This window comes from Rhinolophus sinicus, chromosome 6, assembly GCF_057876585.1.
Source record: "Rhinolophus sinicus isolate RSI-liver-muscle chromosome 6, RSI-T2T, whole genome shotgun sequence".
Classification (NCBI taxonomy): Eukaryota; Metazoa; Chordata; class Mammalia; order Chiroptera; family Rhinolophidae; genus Rhinolophus; species Rhinolophus sinicus.
Genome location: NC_142506.1, coordinates 67,446,872 through 67,468,559, shown reverse-complemented (window position 1 = coordinate 67,468,559; position 21,688 = coordinate 67,446,872). Strand labels below are relative to the sequence as shown.

The 21,688-nt window shown below is 44.1% G+C and overlaps 1 protein-coding gene and 1 long non-coding RNA gene across 14 annotated transcripts in view; one reads left to right on the top strand and one right to left on the bottom strand.

Annotated features, from left to right (window-relative positions):
* The first annotated feature begins 33 nt into the window (after nucleotides 1–33).
* LOC109457763 (uncharacterized) overlaps nucleotides 34–21,688 on the top strand; it is a 35,060-nt gene continuing 13,405 nt past the window's right edge. For 4 of the 9 annotated variants that reach the window (XR_016021575.1, XR_016021581.1, XR_016021574.1 and 1 more), the window contains exons 1-9: nucleotides 34–2,018; nucleotides 8,864–8,980; nucleotides 11,025–11,184; nucleotides 11,295–11,451; nucleotides 11,631–16,399; nucleotides 17,421–17,535; nucleotides 17,627–17,723; nucleotides 18,908–19,007; nucleotides 19,689–19,758. This is a non-coding gene — a long non-coding RNA (uncharacterized LOC109457763). The remainder of the gene's footprint in view (nucleotides 2,019–8,863; nucleotides 8,981–11,024; nucleotides 11,185–11,294; nucleotides 11,452–11,630; nucleotides 16,400–17,420; nucleotides 17,536–17,626; nucleotides 17,724–18,907; nucleotides 19,008–19,688; nucleotides 19,759–21,688) is intronic. The other 5 variants (XR_016021579.1, XR_016021578.1, XR_016021577.1 and 2 more) reach the window with 5 other exon arrangements.
* Nucleotides 20,277–21,688, bottom strand: part of PTPRC (protein tyrosine phosphatase receptor type C) — a 96,544-nt gene continuing 95,132 nt past the window's right edge. For all 5 annotated transcript variants that reach the window (XM_019750883.3, XM_019750887.3, XM_019750886.3 and 2 more), the window contains one exon: nucleotides 20,277–21,525. In XM_019750883.3, coding sequence (XP_019606442.3) covers nucleotides 21,250–21,525 — 276 coding nt within the window. In that variant the 3' untranslated portion in view covers nucleotides 20,277–21,249. The remainder of the gene's footprint in view (nucleotides 21,526–21,688) is intronic.

Below are 21,688 nucleotides of genomic sequence, written 5' to 3'. Positions count from 1 at the left end.
TTGGTTGGTTGGGTGGTTGGCTGGTTGGTTTTTAAAGCCATCTGACCACTGTGTGAAGAATGGGCTTGAGGAAGATAGACCATTTGTGAGGTCAATGCATCAATTCATGTGGGAGATCATAGATGCTGAAAATAGGCCAAGTGAAAACGGAAAGAGGAGGACAGATGTTAGAGACGCATCAGAGGTAGCCCGCTGAGCAGACGGTGGCAAACTAGCAGGTGAGATGCTTTGAAGATGGCGGTGAACAGCAGGGCCACTCTCAGTGGGCTCCGGGGACCAGCAGCATTCACATCACCCTCGTCTCAGCCCCCACCCCACACTAACTATATCAGAATCACCAGGGTCAGGGAGGGGTGGGGGGAGCCCCCCAAATCGTGCTTGTAACAAAGCCACCAGCTGATTCGCCTGCCTGCCAAAGTTGTGGAAACGCTGCTGTGGCGGGTGAGCCAAAACGCCGAGGCTGGTAAGTAGAGTGGAGAGCGAGTGTAAATGAGTGAGTTATGTTTAGAAACCGAGATAATTGTTTCAGTTTTGGATATGTTGTACTTGACATCGTAAAGAACAGCCAAGTAGCTATTTAGAAACATGGGTCTGGAGCTCAAGACAGGAGTCGGGGTAGATTATCAATTACCATAGCGCCTCCTGTTTTAAGGGATAAACCCCTACATCTTCGTGTCTTAACCTGTGGCATTTATTTTTCACTCATGTAGAGTCTCAACCAGGGATGCTTGATCAGTCGGTCATTAAAGGCTTCTCTGGCTGGTGGCCTCACCAGTGTGGAAACGGGCTCACCAGCCTCAGGCTGCAGGAGAGGGAAGGCTTGGTAGCCAGCCTGCAAAGTATGCATGCCACCTGTGCTGCTGCTCAGATGGGAGAATGCAGTTCTTTGGTCACATCTCACAGCAAGAGAGGCAGGGAACTACGTATTCTGGCAGGGACTCCCGGAGAAGGACAGAGGTTTGATGAGACATTGGCTGGCCTCGGCCACTCTGGAAGACAGCAGTTTGGGAATCAGAAGTACAGGAAGTGCTCTCTGACACCACGGAAGGGGACAGGATGGCCCGTATAACATGTATTTTGTCAACAAGTGACACACATCACACAGTAAGATGTATTGATTTGCTAGTCAGCCAATGAGATGCAGTGCGTAATTGTGCAAAACAAGTTCACGACACTTCCAGAAGCAACGTAAACAGGGAATCAAAGGAAGGGCAGTAATATGCAGGTAACAGAGTTGTTTTCGTCTTCTTTAGGAAGACAGCTTATTTAGCTAGAGGTTTGTTAGTTTGTTGAGATTGGAGGACGTACATCAACTCTCTAATATATTCCATTCTTATCCTAAAAGTGATTATTATAAAGAAAGTAGCATAGACTGCTTCCTTGAATAGATGCTATTTATGTGTGTTAATTTTTCTTGGTAGTTTTTATGTTTTAACTCTCCTCGAAGTGCTCAAAGACTTTTTCTCTTACATCGTCTCAATCTTTTTTTTTTTGTTTTTTTTTAAGTCATATACCTGGTAGCGAGGGTGCTGGGTGATTTGAGAGGTGATAGAAAAAGGGCTCTGCGGAAAAAGGTTTTTATCCAAAATGCTAAATGTGAGTCAGTGCTCTTCACATAGAAGGGACTGAGCGTTCCAGCCCTGATCTAATTCGATAGCTGGAAGCCATGACCCATTGAGCACTATGCTTTCTTCTTCAGGAAGCATCCCCTTGCTGGTGAGCAGGGGCGAAGGAAGGTGACGTGACTCCTTTATGTGGTGTGCACAGCGTTTCCCCATTTAATCTTCATCGGCCTGTGCAGACTTGTGCAAGTTCCTGAGTGCCGGCTCAGCAGTTTCTCATTGGCACTCTCCCTCCCCCTCCCCCGCCCCCAGCACATCTAGAGCAGGGGCTGCAAGGAACTCCAGGGCCTCGCCCAGCACATGTGAAAACAATGGAGCAGGAGACAAAAACAAGCAGAGACCCACAGGCCCGACGCGGGAAATATGTTTGAAATGTTCGCTCCATAACGTCTCCTGGTAAGTTGCATGTCCAAAGTAGTTCGCTCCGTTTGCATATTGAATATTTATATTTAACTATATTATCTTTGTATTTGCATATCCCTTCATTTGAAGCCCTCTCGCCTACACAGGCTCATCATAGTATAGTCAGGAGTGTGTTGTAAGGCACCAAAGAGAGAACAGCTAACAGACTCACAACAAGAACTCAGTAAAGACCAACAGTTACTTTGATTTTGTGGTTTTCTGTCTCCCGTGCCGTCCGGAGATGAATTTCCCCACATGAAAGAGCCGAGGGTGAATGGAGGTTTTTCCTGCCCTCTCCAGGAGACAGGCCCCACAGTTGACGGTGGGATGAGGGATGCTAAGATGAGGGATCTTAGGGGGCCGCTGACCTGAAGGGAATCGTCACAGCTGCTGTGAGGTGGAGGGGCCCTTAACCCTAATACACTTTTCTAAAAGCGGCTCCCTTGGCGATGAGCTTGCGATGTTACGCTGCTTCCTTTCTTGCTGCCAGTGTATGTCGAATGCATGTCCTGAGGTCAACAGTGTCCCCAGACCGTCTGAGCTCAGTGTGTGCCTCAGCGCATCACCCGGGGGACCAGAGGGAGGCCGAGAGCGGCAGGGACATCCTACCGCCCCTCTGTCTGGAACATGCTTCCCTCTCTTCCTCAGAAAATTCTAATTATACTTCAAACGTCCCTTCCTTCCTAACATGCACCCTACTTTTACCCCCGTGCCATCTCAGAAAAAGTCTTTCCCACTACTGAGTGTGTGGGGGCAGAGCCCCAGAAAGCAGTTTCCAGGCTCTCGGCCTCACATAGACAGGTGCTGGCTCAGGTAGTAAATGGCCAACTGTGATTGCATGGCCATCAGCTGTGGCTAGTTGGCCATCAGCTGTAACCAGTGAGCCATTGGCCACTAATATAACTGCTGTGGCTACGCTAGAGAGGGAGGAAGAGAGAGAGGATGGGGGCTAGCAAGAAGATGGCGGCTGGGCTGGCAAATGTGGATGGCGGTTTGCGGACAGTGTGGATCCAGCCTCCAATGAGAGTATAGTGCCGCCAGAGAGAATATAGTGGTATGACTCCCCTACCTATGGCTCCGTGGGTGTTCCTTTTTGGCCTCACCATATCCTGCGTTCTTGTGTGGGGAGCGGGAACAGAGACCCCGCAGGCCGCCCTGCACAACAGAGTGTCTCTCCAAATTACAAACAGGAACACCTACTTTAAGCCCCTGGAGAGGGGTTGCTTCTCAGTGTGCAAATTTAGTGTCATCACATCCTGTGTTTCTAATTCAAGTGGGCATCTGCTCTTCCTGGGAAAGCCAGAACAGGTAAAAAACCATTTCAAGTAAAGTTCAGGTTGTAGGGGCGTGAGGGGTGCCAGCTACAAAGCAGAGACACAGACCACAGAAGTGGAAGGGCCATTCCAGTGCTGAGAATTAGCTACTGGCCGGGCTGTCAAAGATTTACTGGAAGAAGGTAACTTGGTTACATATAGAAAGTAAATAAACTGAAAGGACAATTTTCTGCCAATAACCACAAGCGTCCTAAAATCAGAAACCAGATTGATATCCATCCAGAAAAGGTTGGGTCTTCATGTCAAAGAAAAAGAAAAACCTTGATTGGCCCAGAAAATGAACAGTATCTTTAACCGTGAGGACATGGTTTTTATTTTCCTGTTTGTTTTAGTTGTGTTGCCATTTTGTTTCTTTGTCAACGTCTACTGAGGCAAGTCGCTAACATTTGTAGAAAGCATATGCTCTGCCGGATGCTGTGCTGGGGTTGTGCAGATGTGTAAGTTCCAGAAACACAGAAAGCAGCTGGTAGGTGGGCAGGCAGCAGTGAGCGGGCCAGGGAGTCTCCAGTCAGCAAGGGAGAGTGACCTTAGTGACCTCTCCTTGTGAGCCATTGGAGAACCGGAACAAGATCCCATTCTGATCAGAGATGTGATATAGCAAAGGTCCTGGACAGCGGTGTATTGGGTAAACCAGAGGTGAGAGCAACTGCAGTCCAGGAGTCCGTGAGGTCGTATTAAAATACTCTAGTCCACAGGCAGCTTCCATAGGCCTGTGGCAGCAGGCATCCAAAATGCAAAGCTTCCCGCGTCTTTGCAAAAGGAGATCAACCAGTCCTGGTGATCCTGGGCACCGAGAGAGAGGACTGGTTCAAAGCCTTGACCCTGGGGCATGGGGAGAACGTCTGTCCTGTCCACCAGGACGAGAGGGCAGTGCCCGGCCGGGAACTGCCAATGTGAGATCGTTCCCTCCGAGGAGTGGTTGGTACCCGACATTGTGGTTTAGAGGCTGTGGAAGTAAATAAGATGCAAATAGCACCATCCATAAAGGGGGAAATAGTGTTACATTTCATTCCATTAAAAATAAGGACTTTTGTTTGTTAAAATATGCCGCGATAAGAGTGATAGTTCATTGTAGAGGAGACTAAGGAAGAATTCACCTCATCGTTGAACATGGTCAAAATTCGAGTCATCGCCCTACGGTTAGGAACAGGCCAGCAGGACCTGTCGTCCTGGGGAAATCCCGTCCTTCTTCCAGGTTCCAGGCTGAAGGACACTCCTGTTTGAGAACCTGGAGGTGACAAGCGGGAGCTAGGTTGGGATGAGTTGGGGGAACGGCAAAATAGAGCATTGTTTTTAGAGTGGGGGGAGAACAAGTCTGTAGTTCAGAAAAGTTAAGAGAAGAAACAAACTTGCAGTGGAGGGTAATGAAGCCGTGCCTGGGTGTGACGCCACAGAACCAAGAACCCAGGGAGACGGGCCTCGGTGACAAAGGAGGGAGGACCACACCTCACACCCCAGGCTGCAGGGAGCCTGAGGGTGGGGCACGGAGGGATTCTGAGTTAGGAGGATGATTCCTGAGAAGACACAGGGCATCAGCTAGCCCTCCAGGAAGCAGGAGGAAGAGTCTGTGCTTGGGACTGTCGGGGGCTGCGTGCACTTGACCCCAGGGAATCGGAAAGGCTTTTGCTGAGGGGGACAGTGTTTAATCACCGATCGGTGCACAATGCACAGGACACACCGACTTCTATTGTTGTTGTTGCCATTGTTGTCATGGTTTTGCATCATTTCAGATTCACTTTCCTAATAATATTAGCACTTGAAGAGCCGAGGGAGAGACTGTAGTTTTCTGCCTCCCTGCTTATAAAATACGTTAATAGGCAAAAATAGAAATCAAAGCCATGTCTTTTTTTATGTGAAATTACAGAGTACACATTTAAAACACAAGTTTCCCTTTAACTCGAGAGGCAGACCTAAATCTTGAGGGCTATAAAAAAAAAGAAAAAAAGGTTTCACAAGGGAAGCTGGATTTTTAGGCTAATGAATGCAACTCTATTTTTGATAGCAGGCTGTGTGTTTATATAAAATGGAGGAGCATTTTAGGCCAATTAGTGGCTTGCAAACCCTATACTTTTTCCAGCAAGGGCTAAGCTTGACGAACTTGAGATGTTAACACAGAAAAGTGTTGGCAGGAATCGTGTGGTTGGCGTGACTCAAGGCAACAAAGCTTTAGCATAAATTCGTTTTTATTCGTTAAAAGAAAAAACAAATTCTGTTTGTTTTTGTAATACAGTTTGTTGGTTCTTTTAATTTGGGGGAAAATTGGGGGAACACCAGTCCTCACAGATGCGAGAGGCCCCGGCCTTTCTGAGCCAGGCCCTGGCGGCACCCACCCACCTTGGTCGGAGGCGGCGGGGCGGGCCTGTGATGCCTGGACCTCAGCTGACCCAGCAGTGCCAGCCAGGCGGTGGCTGCTGTGTAAGCCACACGGGATTATTCAGACCACGAAAAGGGAGTCTGGCGAATCCCCCACCAGCCCTTCACCTTGACTCGGATGCTTTGGCCACGGACACCGAGACGTATGGACTGCTATTGCTCCGATGGAACGTAAAGGTCCGCAAGTCCCCCTCCTTCGTTTTGCACGTAGGAGAAGTGAGAAGGCCTAGTTCCGTGCAGTCAAAGCTGACTGGTCAGAGCAGTATCTGACCCACCCAACTCCCAGTCCAGGGCTCGCTGACACAAACTGTGCAGTCAGCAGCTCCTTTGGCTTTCAGGACACGAGAGGCTTTTTTTAGCCCCAGGCTGGAAGAGATGGCATCCATGAACATCAAATGGCTGGCAGCACAGCTACTGGTAAAATCGAAATTGCAGATTTCTGTGATCACTTTGCACGTCCCTCAGCAGGCATGGACCCAAATGTCAACCGCAATTCCCAGTGGCAACGAAGCTGGGGCTCCTGCGGGAACATGCTGTGACTGGTGCTGTTGCTTACTTAGGTTTTCAAGCTGGTAACATTTCAAGAGTTGGGGTGCAAGGTTTTCTTTAGAAGAAGTCTGCACCGAGCATACGTGGGTCCTGTCGCCGAGGGTTCCCACAGCTCTTTCCCATGTGCTCTGGGTGCCCTGACGACACTGTGAGGCGCTGGGGCCAACATTTCTGGGTGTTTCCACTCTATTGTCTTCTTGTATAGCCATAGAATTCCTGCCCAGTCAGGGTTCTGCAGAGAAACAGAACCAATGGGATAGATGATAGATGATAGATGATGATAGAGAGATAGAGAGATAGATAAATAGATGGATAGAGATATTTCTTACAGGAACTGGTTCACGAGTTTATGGACCCCCAGAAATCCTCCATCTGAGTGTGCCAGCTGGAGAGCCAGGAGTCCTGATGTCTGAGGGCAGGAAAAGATGGATGTTCCACGTCAAAGAGAGGGAAGCAGCCGTTCCTTGACCTTTTGTTCATTTGGGTCTCAATGGACTGGATGACGTTTACCCAAACTGGTGCTGGTGCAGCTCTTCACCGAGTCTACTGAATCAAATGCTGATCTCTCCTGGAAACACCCTCCCAGACAACCGTAGAAATAGTGTTTTACCAGCTATGGGGCATCCCTTAGCCTGTCAAGTTGACACCTAAAATTAACCATCACAATCCCTGATATGTATATGGGCACAAAATGAAGGCCACCTATGGCAGCCTTCCTTGCAGCGTGGAGTGGCCATATGGCTGCGTTCTGGCCAATGGGATGAGGGTGGGGACACAGTGATGCCATTAAAAGGCAGGGCACACTTTCCTCCCTTTCCACTTCCCACCTGAATGGTGCCGAGGCTGAGAAACCTTGACCTAGATGATTTAGAGATAGCCTGAATGAGAACTGCAGAAGATCGTTACTTATAAATGTCAGTGGTTGTGTGACCTGGGACCCCTCTTAGGGCATTTCCTCAAGTTAAATTGCAGACACTGGTAGTTGCCACATGGGCTCCAATGGGTATGAGAGGGGATAGTACCAAATGCGATCACAGTGCTTGGCTGCTGTCACGCAAGCCCAGCCTGCAGAGTGGGAAGGCAGACGGCCACTGCGGGTGGGACAAGGGGGGCAGCCACAGGAGCCTTTCCCCCCCACTGCGGGGGTTTCCTCCGGGAAGAAGCGGGACTCTGGTTACTGCCGGGGCTCTTTGTCCTGAATTCACGGTAACAGGAAGAATGACTCAACGCCCAGACTCCAGGGCTGCGGGGGCTGAGTCTGGTTTGGAACTTCCTCCGTCGAGTCAGAATTGGCCTGGGAACTAGATGAGTGAGGCTGAATGTCAGGATGATTCCCAGAGATCTGGGGGCCCCGCCGAAGGCACAGCGGGTGGGAGACGAAGCAAAAGCGATGCAGCGTCCTGGCAACAGGGATTTTATTAGCCTGGTGGTTTGAGCTCAGTTTTAATAGCCAGTGGACCTACGCTGGCCTCCCAGATGTACTACTGCGTGACTGGTGTGGTACCCATCTCCACAGCTTTAGAGTGGGGGCGATAGCTACCTTTTGAGGGCCGTTTATAATCGCCGTCATCTGCTGAGCTCCTAGGACGTGTCAATTCCTCCTCTAAACGTTTGTGCACTTGGTCTCGGTAACTGTCACTACAAGCCTGGGAGGTGGGAACTCTCAGGATTTCCAGGTTACAGGAAAGTGACCTGGGGCTCAGGAGTCCAGACATAGTGCCCTGACCTAACTCCACTGCCTGGTGGCTTTGCCATTTCAGCAGACATGAGAAAACATGCAGTGCTGAAGACAGCACTGGCTTGGGTCATGGCCTTGCGTAAATGGTCACTTTTCAAGATTTATCCCCATTTTAGAGGTGAAAGCATTGAAGCTAAAAACAGCTAAGTAGCCTCCTGCAAATCGCATGACTGAGGGGGTAGGACAAGACAAACTTCCAGCGCTGGGGACCTCGCCCCACGTTCTGCCTCACAGCAAAAGGGTGCAAGCCATTTGCAAGCAGCCACCCCACCCAGGACCATGCAGCTGTGTTCAGCCAGCTCCCAGAGGTCGAGACAAGCGCCGAGCTCTTAAGGACAAAGCCTCGTCCTCCTCAGAGAGGATGTTTTTGTTGTTTGATGCCTCTTCAATGCAGCAGCCAAGAGCCGTCTCCACCTCACTGCCTGCCTGCCCCTCCTTTGGGCAGGTCCCAGCTGCCAGAAGGGCTCGAGTCACATGACCTCTGCTCACTTCTGTTCAGGGAGTTTCTCGGCCAAGAGGAAAACCATTAGGTGTCAAGTTGCAAGTAGAAAGCATCCAAGAAGCTGCCTGTTCCAGCACCAGTTCCTGCCAAACAACCTTAAATAAACTTGGTGGAGGGCAGATGTCTAAACCCATTCTAGACATAGTACATTTACTTGGTTAGATTAATGCATAGAACTCTGTGTCATCTAACTAATTAGTTTGGGTTCTAGAAGCAGACAATGGACTTTGCTCCCCTTCTGATTCTGGGTTTCTTTGGTGTAAAATGCGAGTCAATACACTACTTAGAAAAACAAAGAAAAATCTATGTAAAGAGTTAAGTAACTATTTCTTTATATTTTTAGTCAAAGGTGAGAGGTGAGGTCAGGTAGTTTCTCGGAGAATCGATGGCTGCATACAGAAGTCACACAGAGAGAAAAGATATGGACACATACGAGGGGAGATTCAATACAGCCAAAACTGTAAGTAAACACTCAAGATGTTTTGCCTCCATTTTGTAAAAAATTTTTTAAAAATTTCTACACAATGCTTTCTCTAGGAAACAGAAGGAACAGTTTTATTCTCCTTTAAAAAATATCTATCTATCTAATCAGGTAGCATTGCCTTATGTTTTACATGACTTGGTGACTTGCCACCTGATTTCTCCACCACAAGGTACTTAATTTAAACGCCCCTCACCAAGCCCAGAAGCTGGAGGCTGAGCTCCCCGTTAGAGAGAAGAGGTTGAGAGGAATCAGGAAGCTTCAGCTCCTGACACTTGAAATGGGGGAGACATGGCTCGGGCGTTGAAGACAACAGGACTCACCATTTCACCTTTAAGCAAAATGTATTTTCTCAGGAGAAAATCCACATGGGAGAGAGCGCAGATCTCTGTATTCATTTACTGAAACGCTCCAGGAATAACTTGGAGGAACCTGGGTAGAGTTCAAGGCAGAGGCTGAGGCTTTCTGGAAACCCAGAAAAATCATTCAGTAAGGAAGGGTCAGATGGGCCAAAAGCAGACGCTCCAGGAAGACAAAGCAGGCGTCACAACTGAGAGGGAGAAGGAGGAAGGTGGGCATCTAAACGTCATCCTTCTGCCTCTGAGGGTCGTCAGAAGTAAAGCAGTGGGAAATTACCTGAGCAGAGAGCAGGTCAGAAGGGCAAATAAAACCATAAAGTAAAGGGCAGAAAAGTTACAAACACAAAAGGAGCGAAAGGCCCCAAATCCAAGTTGTGAAATCAGTTGGCTCAAAGCGGCCATCACGAGTCACGCATCAAGGAAAACTTAAAGTACTTACAGTTGATAAAAGAATTCCCTTCTCTGAGGATGGCAGCAGCATGAAAAAGAGAAAGTGCACTTATATAAAAGCAAGGTCATTGGTGCCTCTTGGCATGAAGCTGTGGAAAAGGAAGAATGCTTGTAAAGAAGAAAGGAAAAAGCCCTTAGAGAAAATGGTCTCCAGCTCTGGGGCATGTTCTTGCAGGCGGCAATCTCATCCTGGTGGCCCGAGTGCAGTGTAAATAGTCCTTCTCAGACAGAGTCCAGAGGCCGCGGGCTCTGACTGGCACACAGTGTCTGCATCATTGGGGTCCACACATCAGAGGCCACAGGTAGGCGACAGTGAGTCCAGAGTCAATGCAGGTCATGGACCGATGGATAGACCCTGTGAAGATGATCTGCTGGCCACACACCCTGGACCCAAGTGATAACTGACCACATGGCTGAGGAGCCACGTTCTCTCGCAAGCTACTGCTTCCCACACGTGCTCACCTCATGGGCACAGATAAAGGAAAGTAGCTAAAAAAGCACATTGGACTAGACCACGTACTGAAGATGTTGCCGGACTCAAGGGGTTCGCCACTTGGGGTGTTCTGTTCAAGAACAAGGTAGTTTTATTTACTTGCAACGAGTAAAGGAGATAAGGGATTCATATCCAAAGTTCTGTGCCCTGGAAGGGAGGCTGAGCCGTTGCTTTTATACACTATTTGGTTAATTACATGTTGATTTCTTCTTTGCAGTTGGCTACACTTATCCCATTGCATTATGGTTCCATTGGTTGCAGTTGCGTCTGCAAAATACTGTGCTACATTGCAGCACTTAGCAAGAACAGCACGTACTGAGAAATGCCCAGACCTGGAAACCTTTGTCCTACCTAACAAAGAAGTTGTAGTTCTTATATGAGGCCTGTTACTACTGTGGATGACCCGCCTGAAGGTGCTTGAGGCTTTAGAACCATGCAAGGACAGTGGGGATCAATGTCAAGGTGTGCGAGCCGTCCAGCTCACCTGGTCGGCATGCTTCACCTTCAGGAGGGTTTGAGCTCTCCTGACGTTATGACCTGTAGAGTCAGAGAGCCACCCAGTAAAACAGATGCATGTAAACAAACCTCGAAGGTAAATAGAAAGCCCTGGAAGTAGGTGTACAGAGAACCTGCGCCCCAAGTGCAAAATATACTGCAGCCAAAGAGGTCATTGTTTCTTGAAGTGGAAAGGGGACACACGCCTTCTCCCTGTTTTCTGCAGCGTGTGGAACTTCCAGTGGACAAATGCAAATAACCAGAGACAGATAAAGAGAAGGAAGACCAATGCCGCAGTTTTGTACGATGGGAACAGACTGGGAAAGTGCACACACAGAAGTGTCCAGGCTGCTGGTGTGTTTGTCAGGCCTGAGCTGCATCTCTGCGTAAGTGTATTTGAGTACTTATCTGTAGCAGGTGCGTTTTCCAGGTTTTTGAGACTGCTGCCACTTACTATTTTATCAGCCTTTTTCATTCATTTCTTGCTGTTTTCCAGACTCTAGCTCTTGAGCAGTTCTGGAAAGACCCGGAAGTGAACATTTTCAGAAGCATAACCTCTACAGATGGTCAGCCTAGCAGAGGGAAGCTTGGGGCCCAAGGAAAGACATGCCCAAAATCAGAACCCCCACTAGTGACGACAGAAATGGTTTCTGGTGAGAAAGTGCTGCTCTAAGAGCTATCATAGCGGTTTCAAAATGTTTGTAATTAAAACACAGAGATTTTATGCATACATGTTTTTCTAAAACTTACACTTCCTCAGGTATTATTATCAAACAGTATCTAGTTTACCATCATCTATCATTGTTTAGTTCTCCTCAATGCTTTGTTTCAGAAGCTATGCAAAGAGGAGCTGAAGGAAAAGACTTAAACTTACATGAACTCAGCCCGCCATCTGAGAAATACCAAATCTCGTTGGTAGAAAACACCTTTGACTGGCTTTCACGTAGCCCAGAAGACACCACACACAGGGGCCTTAGTGGACGTCCATTTGTATCTGATGGATAGGTAAAGCACTTGTCGCCTTTTCTGATTTGGGGCAAAGAGAACTGTGACTCCACCTAGAGCTCCTTACATGCGTTTTGACGTGAAAGGAGCTAGTGTCATGGGGGACGGATGAAGCACATGCTTGTAAAGATTCCAGGTGTGAGATCCACGTGTGGAAGTGAGGATCTCCCAGAGGTCCCTGCCGCCAGAGCTGTGAGATAGGAGTGGGTAGCTGCCATGGGTAAGTGGACATACCAGGCTGGTCCTGTTTGGGATGATGGGATGGAATAGGGTCTAGAGAAAACCATTTTGCACAGAAAGAGTATGATTGACTTGTCCTGTTGGTACCATTGCAAATAACTGTGAGTAAGCATGAAGACACAAAATATCAGCATGCCCGTGCAAACCTATAGTGCAACCGTGTGGTTTATTGACACGTAAGCTGTTGCATTTAGAAGCACACCCACATCTGTATAAAACTATTGCAAAGGTTTGAGCACAGCCTGGTGGACATTCTACAAGAAGGTGCTGAAAAGCATTCCAGCACATCTGTGCAAAAATACTTGAGTATGACAGAATTACTCAAGAAAATGCAAACTGTCCCAGTGAAAGCTACCATTCTGTGTCACTCGATAATACAATATAAGCACAAATCAGAAACTAAAACACACATTTCCTTAAATTTGTTTTTATTCACCACTCATTCCGAAAGGAAATATACATTTTGAATGAAAAAAGTGTCCTGGGCTGAAAACTTTATCTTCACAGACTTTTTTCCCCCCTTTGTTCAGAGAGTTAGTTTTTCCCATAGAATTAACTTTTTAAAATATTTTAAGAGTTAATAATTTGGTCTTAGTCAAAGAAAGGAGAAATTGGAGTTTAAAAACAAGTTAATAATAATTTGTTTACATAAAGAGAAATTCTTAGAAATCCAAATTTAAATACTGGTATATTTTATCTCACTAATAAGTAAAAATTCCATTTAGACTAATAAAAAAGTATAAAGTAATTGGGTAACTTATTTGTCTGGTTTTGTCACCCTAGCATACAAATCCCACTAAATAAAATTTGTATTATATATAACATTTATACACTTATAAAAACTTATTTAAAAACTTTTAAAAATACATATAAATATGTTTTGTATTTCTCATAAAGCGAGGGCTAGAGCAGCCACTTTGGTTGCGATAAAGATCTGGCTGCCAACTTGGGAGATTTATTTTCCCGGGAGCATTCAGGGGACTCATTTCCTCTGACATTTTATATTATAAATTATTGGGGTCAGAACCCTTTAACTCCAAGAATTTTGAATCTTCTTCCAAGACGTTTTTATAGTTTTTGAAGAAAATTTTTATCAAGCGAGTGTCTAAACAACCCCCAGAGTTTCAACATCACATTTATTGTGAACACACAGCCATATTTCTTTGTCAATCTTTTTATTTTCTTTAAAGAGGGTATGATTTTTTTAAAGAGTTAAATATCCTATTTTTCCTAAATTAATGAGTTAGTGTTAAGACTTATTATTGAAATGTGACTATTTCAATCATTGAAATAAAGAGTATTTCAATGATTGAAATAGGAGTATTTTACTGCAATTGGAATGGAATGTGTACTTAGCTCTCTACAAAGCTTCTCTTTTTTTAAATGCTAGAAAATTATATTTTCCCTTGGTAAAATTCACTTCTTTGGGAACTTATTGCTACAAAATGAGATATCTTATGCTTAAACATGCTTAATTTATTAAAAACATTCACGAAGAAATTCATCAGTGTTTTATCTGCCTTAATAGCATCACTTCTTTGGGCCCCTGGAAACTTGATGACACGTTCCAGCATCGGTAGGTCCTATTGCACGACACTGGTGGTACCTGTGCAGTTAGGTAAGCTGGAATTGCTCAACATGCATTTCGGTGGAATTAATCACATGGGTATTTGTGCACGTGTCTGATGAAAGGAAACTCCACTTGTGACTTCTGAGGCATTGCATTTCCATTGCGGCTTTAAAGCAATCCCCATTGCTTATCTTAAAACTTGGCAGGTAGAGTGAGAAGTCATTTCTGAGTAAGAAAACTCGTTGGGGAGGGACTAGAACCAGAGGCTCGCTCCCCTCTGAGACAAAACTCTGCAGGCAGTGCCCAGGTTGTTTCGTGGCTCCTTTAACTTCCTCCTCGACTCCCCCATCCTGTGGCTGCACCCCTTGTGCCACAGGAGCAGTGAAGCTCTGCTCTCTGCATGGGGTTTGTGGCAGACCACAGAATCCCCCACAAACCGGCTTCCTCCCACTTAATTGCACTTCCGCTCAAGTGTCCCCAGAGCCTAACTTGTGTCAGGAAAGACAAATGGCAAGCTCGTTATTCAGGTGACTCACGATGCAGGAAAGACACAGGGGAGCACATGTGCCATGGAAGGTGCCGGAAATGGCCGGCGGCGGTGGACAACCAAAGAACTAAGTATCCTAGAAGCTGGGAGAGCAGCACAACCTTTGTTCTAAATGTAGAACTTAAATGTGGTGACGGGCTGAGAAAGCAGGGTGCTCGGGTCAAGGGTTACCAATAGTATTTTACTGGAGTTTGATACCAGTCCACACCTGAGACGTTATGCCATGACAGAAACGGAAGTTGACTTGTACCGACAGCATCTAAAACATGCTCTCTGGCCACTCCAGTGTTCTCGCTAGTTGCTACAGGAAAGATGCACAGAGTTCCTGAGTTTGAGGAGCTGGGTTTCCTGGGAGAGGCCCCTGCGGAAACGTTATAGCAGAACTGACATGTACTGTGGAAGAGTTATTAATACAGTCACTGTGCTGTGAGGGTCAGGTGATGGCAAGCAGAAGACTCTGCTCAGGCAGCAAGAAGGTAGGCCGAGGCTGAGCGATCCTTGGGATGATGGGTTAGGAGATGGTGTTAAAGGCTCAGATGTCTACCAGCCAATGAAAAGAGCTCAAGTGAACTCATCAAGAAAGCACGAAAGTCTTGAGTTGCTCAGAGGAAACAGATACAGAGACAATGCCTGGAAATGGGGAGAAATGTAATAAATATGCTCAGAGAAATATTCTGGTTATAAAGTATCAACATGAGGTGATTAACAATGAAGATCCTGAGAATAAATAAGAATTTTGTTAAGAAAATTATATTTTAGAAGGAATAAGTCAATGTAAGATAGACAAATAGACTTGTAGAGAGAAGACCAAAAAGACAAGGAAATTAAAAAAAAAAAAAAAAAAAGCAAAGTAAACATAAGAAGATCAGGGAATTTGGAGATTTAATACAAAAAACAAGGTAATTCTCACCCCATCATACACACACACACACACACACACACACACACACACACAGAGGCATGAGATGGGGGTGGATGAGGGAGAGAGAGAATGGAAGGGAGGAAGGGGAGACGTACATAGCGTTCCAGTGGATGGGAACCTCCAGAGCCAACATTTTGTTACCGAGCTTCCCTGGTCAGGGACCCAAACGAGACTGGGTTCAGTGAGGCAGAGCAGAACCTTTGTCCTTAGCTCAGGGAATGTCAAGGGTGAGCTCAGCTAAGGGCACCTTATCTCCTGCTGGGAAGAGCCTTTGCGTCTATAGGCCGTGGCGTGGGGTGATCCCATTCTGTTAGGCAAGCTATTTACTTTTCTGTTGCCCTCGGCCCTTTACACACGATCCTTTTTGCCCATGGTGCTTTTTTCACACGATGCCCCAAGGTCATCTTGGTCTTTGCAGTGGGGCATCATTTCAGTTCCCGCAAGCAAGCATAGGTGGTGACATAGTTTAGGTGTTGAAAAACGTGAGGGCCTTTTGGACGATAGCCCAGTGACAACTTGATTTGTCTCCAATAATTTCCAACTTCAAAGAAAGATGTAATAAGGAATTTGTCCATATGACATTTTGTAAACTGTACAGACATTTCTGGGGGGCAAATCATGAGATGTGAGGTTTCTAGGTAAAAGTGGAAACGCATCTGTAAATTTAATAACCACTGCCACATTGCCCACGCTAGGGTTGGCTGTTTATTTTGTGCTGATAAACATCACAGAAGTCCTGATTCTCCCCACAGCCCTGAGAACAGGGTGTGGACAAATTTTCCATTGAGACTTGTCTCAGTGTAGTTTTAATTCGCATCTCCCTTACCTGAGGGAGGTTGAGCGTCTCTCATGTATTTAGGGCCCTTCATAGTTTTTGTTCTTGAACTCTCTACTCCTTGGACTATTTTCCACTGGATTTGGGATGGTTTATTACTTTTGTATTGGTGCTTTTCTGTATTGCTTGCTTTTATAGAATAAGACTGTGTCAGTTTTACAAAACAAAATCTAAAATATACACATACCATCAATGAGGCGTTTGGCCTGATAAAGTCTAGAAACACCTCTTTGGAGACAGGCGAGAAAAAGTGAGCATAGAAGGATCGAAATATACTGTAAAATGGATGAAAAGAAATTCAGATGACTGGCTTCTTTTTGTTTGTTTGTTTGTTTGTTTGTTTGTTTTTTGTGAAAGAGTCAATGGCATTTGGTGACAATAGAGGCCATGGAGACGAGCTCAATGCGGAGCAGGAAAATAATCCATTCACCACACGGAGGTTTTGAATCAAGCTCAGACTCCAGTTTGGAGTCAGCCAACAGGTAAGTTAAGTTTCCAAATTAATGGTAGGTCCCAGCAGAGGAGCTGCAGGCACGGATGTGGGAACAGTGATGGGAAAACCCTGACTAACACGGGCTGGGCTGTCAGGAGTGTGTGGGCGCTGGTGATGGATGCTGTGTCCAAGGATTCAAAGTCAGGCACAGTCACAAGGGAAGAATTGGGAAGGGTTGGAGGACTGGAGTTCTCCAGGGAGTCACTAGGAGTTCAAGACCATGCCCAGCTCTCATTTCTTTTGTTGTTGTTTTCTTTTGCGAAAATTAATATCAATGCGTGTCTTGCACTTATAATAATTTCAGTTGCTACATAAATCACAAGACACAAATGTCCGATAATATTCCCGGAAAGATATCTTATATGTAAATCTCCAGAGAATTATGTTAAGTAATGAATAGCCTACAAAGTGTGTCTGTCACCTAGCAATGCTAGATAAAATTAATCTCTTCCTTTAAATTATATAAATATAGGGTTGATTGTATTTCTGAAATTCATTTGTTCTCTGAATGACTACAGGGCGTTGGATTAAAACACACAATAAAAATATGTACAGAGAGACTCAGTGGGTGTTAGCAATTTGACTGAACTTGGTGATTTGACTGGTGTTGACCTTTTTTAACTTCCTGCATTTAAATTGTGAACAAATATTTTGCTACCTCTTGAAGGTACAAATACAATTTCCCACTGACTCTCATCAAAGAGAAATTTGACTTCCATGATTTAAACAAAGAGAAAACTGCCAAAGCATGTTTTATTTACAAAAATAACTCATTTCATTTAAGAAGTCCTTTTATAAAACTAAAACCCACGGTGAGCCCATCCGAGAAGCACTGGACTGTCTGAGGAGAAACCCACCCACTTGAAGTTACGCTGGAAACTCCAGACTACAGTGCTTACATCACTGACATGTATCCTCTCACAGAAGTCACATGACTCTCGCTGTTGCAAACAATGCTTCTTGTATGTTGAACTATGTGTGGTCCTTCATGTTGTACACGTGTCTTTCAGAAGGACACCGAGTGACTGAGGATTTACTGAATATTCAAAAATAATACACAGATCAAAGTCCAGAAGCTTCTCGGGTGAAGAGCCAATGGATTGTGAACTGTAACCTCATCAGAATGTATGTCCACGGGAAACAAAACAGTAGCGGGGGGGAAAGGCATGTTTTTAAGAGATTATGTAAAAATAATCAGTGCTCTGACATTCCGTAGTGTTATCTCTGTAGCGTACTGTTCTGTGCTATTGTCCACAACGACCCACCGTGATGTGTGAGACCTCATGGGAGATTTGCCGGCCAAGTCGTTCAAAGTAAGCTTACTTTGTTTGTTTGTTTGTTTTCTGTATGTCAAAAATATCTGAACGTTTGGTCTTAAATCTTCTGCATCTTCTTTGTGTTCCATCCCTGTGTTTAGGTTAGGTTGTCAATGCAATGAAAGCAAATAAATATAAATGGAACCTCTTTTATAAAGAGATTTACATGTCAGTTTCTTATGACTATAATAATCCATTTCTCCCCTTTCTCTTTTATGATGTCTAACGTATTACCAAAGCCATGAAATGGAACTCATGAAGGATAACAGAGTCCGAGTTAATGAAAAATCTGAATTACTGATCACCAGTAAAAATGCTCGCTGCCCGGTTACCTAAGCCCTACAGTGAGCCTGTGTTACCCAGTGGGGACAGGGTCAGAGGGTGACCCCACTCTGTGCCACCTTCGTCTGTGTCAATAGTGGGCACATTGTCCCCTACCTGTGCTCCATCTTTCCACGTCACAGAGTATGCATGACCAGGCTACACAATCCATAAAAAATCAGCACGAGATTTGTGTTCTTTGAGAAGGGACCAGATTTGCCTGGTCTACCTGAGAGATGTTACTGAATCCAACAAATTCTCTTTTTCTGGAAAATTAAATGTAGGTGTACCAGAGGTCCCACTCTTACTACATATGAACAAAGAAAGCACTGGGTTTTGTGTTGTTGTTTTTTTTAGAGTGAAATGCATGTGTTATTTTGCATAGAAAGTCCATTTCTAGTTCTCTGGAATTCCAGAAGGGAACAGCTAAGTCAGAAGAACCAAGGTCCCTGGGACTCACTCACCACAGAGAGTTATGCTCTCCTAACCGTGGTTTGCATGTCATGGTGCCCTAGTAGTTTGTTTCAAGTCCTGACTGATGGTGACAAACATACTGAAATGGGACCCAAACTGTAAGGACGTGTTCTGATTACCAAATTGAGAGACCGTGGAACAGTGCCATTGGTGATTTGTGGTTGTGTTTGATTTCCTGGCACTCACTTTACTGTTGAGGTGACCTTTGTGTGCATTATGAAAACAATCGTTGCCCAGGGATGTTTAAGAGTGTGTTTATTTTGTATAATAACTTTTATGTTGTGAGTTCAGATAAGCTACCATGGTGTACAGCATTGTTGAGCCTGCACGTTACCCGTGGTTTTGTTTCCAGTCCTAACTGTCATTTGCTTGATGTGTTATCCCAGTCTGGGTACCAACTTTACTCGAAGCCTCAGTTCGTCACCTATAAAACGGAGACTCTGAGAGTACATGCTGCGTAGAGTTTGTCTTGAGAAGCAAATCCAGGTAAATCAATTAGTACCTGGCAGGGATTCTGCCTCAGGAAATGTTAGTTATTATGATAACAGTTATTATTGTTATTTACAAGTAATGATACAGGATGCATTGTGTCAGTATTGAACTGAGAGGTATCTCTCCCTGATCACGACTTCTCATATGCCGGTGAAAAGTTTCCCAGCTTGCTTCTAAACCAATAGAAATCCCCATGGCCCTACTTTCTAAGTATTTATTTTCTATCTTCTCAAAAAGATACACTTGAGTGGGAAAGACACATTTGAAACACACAACATCCACATTTGAAAGATGTCACTTGCAGCTGAAACCCTCTGAATAAAATCTTTACTTGTAGGTTAGTGAGAACTTCACATTTTTACTATTTGTATTTTGAAGCAGATCACAGATAAAATAGACATGTATAACACTAGTCTACTGAGCATGAGAACTGTGCGTTTTAACTACATTATTATCCAGTAAGAAGAAACAAGTCAAGTTTCAGTTGGAGAAACTGAGGCACAAGAGTTTGAATGACTGAAAGAAGGGAACGCCAGCTTTGCTTCTTTTTGGTGCTTGTCACTAATGATTCCCAACCCCCCTTTTCTCATTAGAAAGTAAAGAGAAGTAAGTAAACAATATAAATTAGAAACGATTGCTTCATTCTAAAATTCACTTCTTTTCACATGTTTACAGGGCACTACTACACAATTGCTGATTTTGCGTGTACAATAAGAAAAGAATTAGAAGGATGAACAAGATAAAGGTGAGTTGAATGGAAAACAATTAGTGATGTGTAGTTAAGACACTGAAAATCAGTCAAGAGCCTAACATAATATTGAATGTCAACTATACTAAACATTATTTTTAGATAAAAAGTTTTTAAAAATAAAATCAGTCAGGAGCATGAAGATATAGAAAACCAAACCAATGTAAAGGTAGTGTGTGACTAATGTATAAGCTGATGTAGAATTCAATAAAAGGAGCTTTGTTTATTTTATTTTTTTTGAAAAATACCATTTTTCTTAAATTTTTTTCTAGATCTTAAACCATTAATAAATTATGGATCTTTTTAAAAAAGTTTTGAGACCTGTAAAATTGTTCTACAGAAGTTAATTGCATAGCCTATATCTTAACATGTGCTTATATAATTCATTTATGAACATGTAACACATTTAATTTATTGTGCAGAAGAAAAGATGATTGAATTTTATGATTATTGATGGCAATTCTTGGTAAAAAGCAGTCTAAGCATTTAAGAAATTCAAAGTAAATGCACGTCAGTGAAAGTCAAGGATGGACTTTAATATGGAGAGTATTGTACATGCAACATTATATGTTTCCTGTCATCATTTTAGTCCATAAAAATAGCTATATTAAGTTCTGTGTGTAAATATTTAGCACAAATACATTTGCAGGATTCTATTTTTATCTTATGGATTTCATATATACTGCATTTATTTTTAAAAGTTTATTGAAATTCAATTGTAACAAACATTGTTTTGGGTCAAAAGTATCAAGCAATGTACCAAACATATGATTATATAGAGAATAATCCTTGTTACAAAATGTAAACACCATCTGCAGATAACAAGGTAGGTTTGCTTAAAAATCTTAAATTAGATTAAATAAGCTTGAAAAGAGACCAGTCTAAATGCTAACAGATGGACGACAAGGTTTCCAATGTTAATTTAGTTAACTTTCTTGTTGGAACTCTACACACACACTACTCTTATGTCTATTTCTAGAAGTAAAATACTGAACTATAAGCTATATAGGAATAGAACAAGGAGGACATCTAGAGGTCATTCTATAAATGTACATGTTATCCTTACGCAGCGCTCACAGACAATTTATGATTTTAAAAACTAGATGCTTTCAACTAAGTTAATATTTCCAGTACAAATATTTTTTCTTCAGACAAAGGACACAGTTTCTCAAAACTATTTAGATTCACTTGAAAACATCTGCCCACCACACACACACACACACACAACACACACACACGTAAAGACTGCCAAGAAATTATTATTTTTTTTCTGAACGACAGATAAAATTTTAAAATCAGCATGAGACTGTACAAAATATTGTGGCAAAACTGTCTTAAATATTTTCTACAGTAGTAAAACAGAAGTACACCACCAGTGTTGGTCCAACTCCCATTGTTAACACATCCTGTACCTATTTTGCCCTCCTAGTTCTAGAAAAATAGAAATAATATTTCACAGGTTATGAGCTTCCCTGTTCATTTCCTTTCTTATGCACTTTGGGTCAAAGCAGGACTCGCTGGGCCGTTGGCAGAACGTTCTGGCCCCTCGGGGCCACTGGAGGGGGTGGAAGCGTCAGGCTCCTTGTTTTCTTCTTGGGCCGTATTTGGGGCACCAGGTGGACGCACAAAATTAGCATCCTGTTTTGCTTTGTCCACTTCATTGTCAAATTCAATTTTATCTTCTTGTTTGGTGTTTTTCTTTACTTGTCCATTCTGGGCAGGATAGGTGCCAGCAATGACGTCATAGAGGAATTGGTATTGCTCCTAGGAAAGGAAATAGGCAAGGAATTTCGTAAAGAAAGTCGCTGTTTTTTATATCGGATAAAAATTCGCAAGAACAGGTCATGTACTTGGGAAAGTCCTGGGTCACAGAAAACCACCCTTCTGTGATTTCCTAGAAGGAACATCGTCCATGACTGACTCTCCT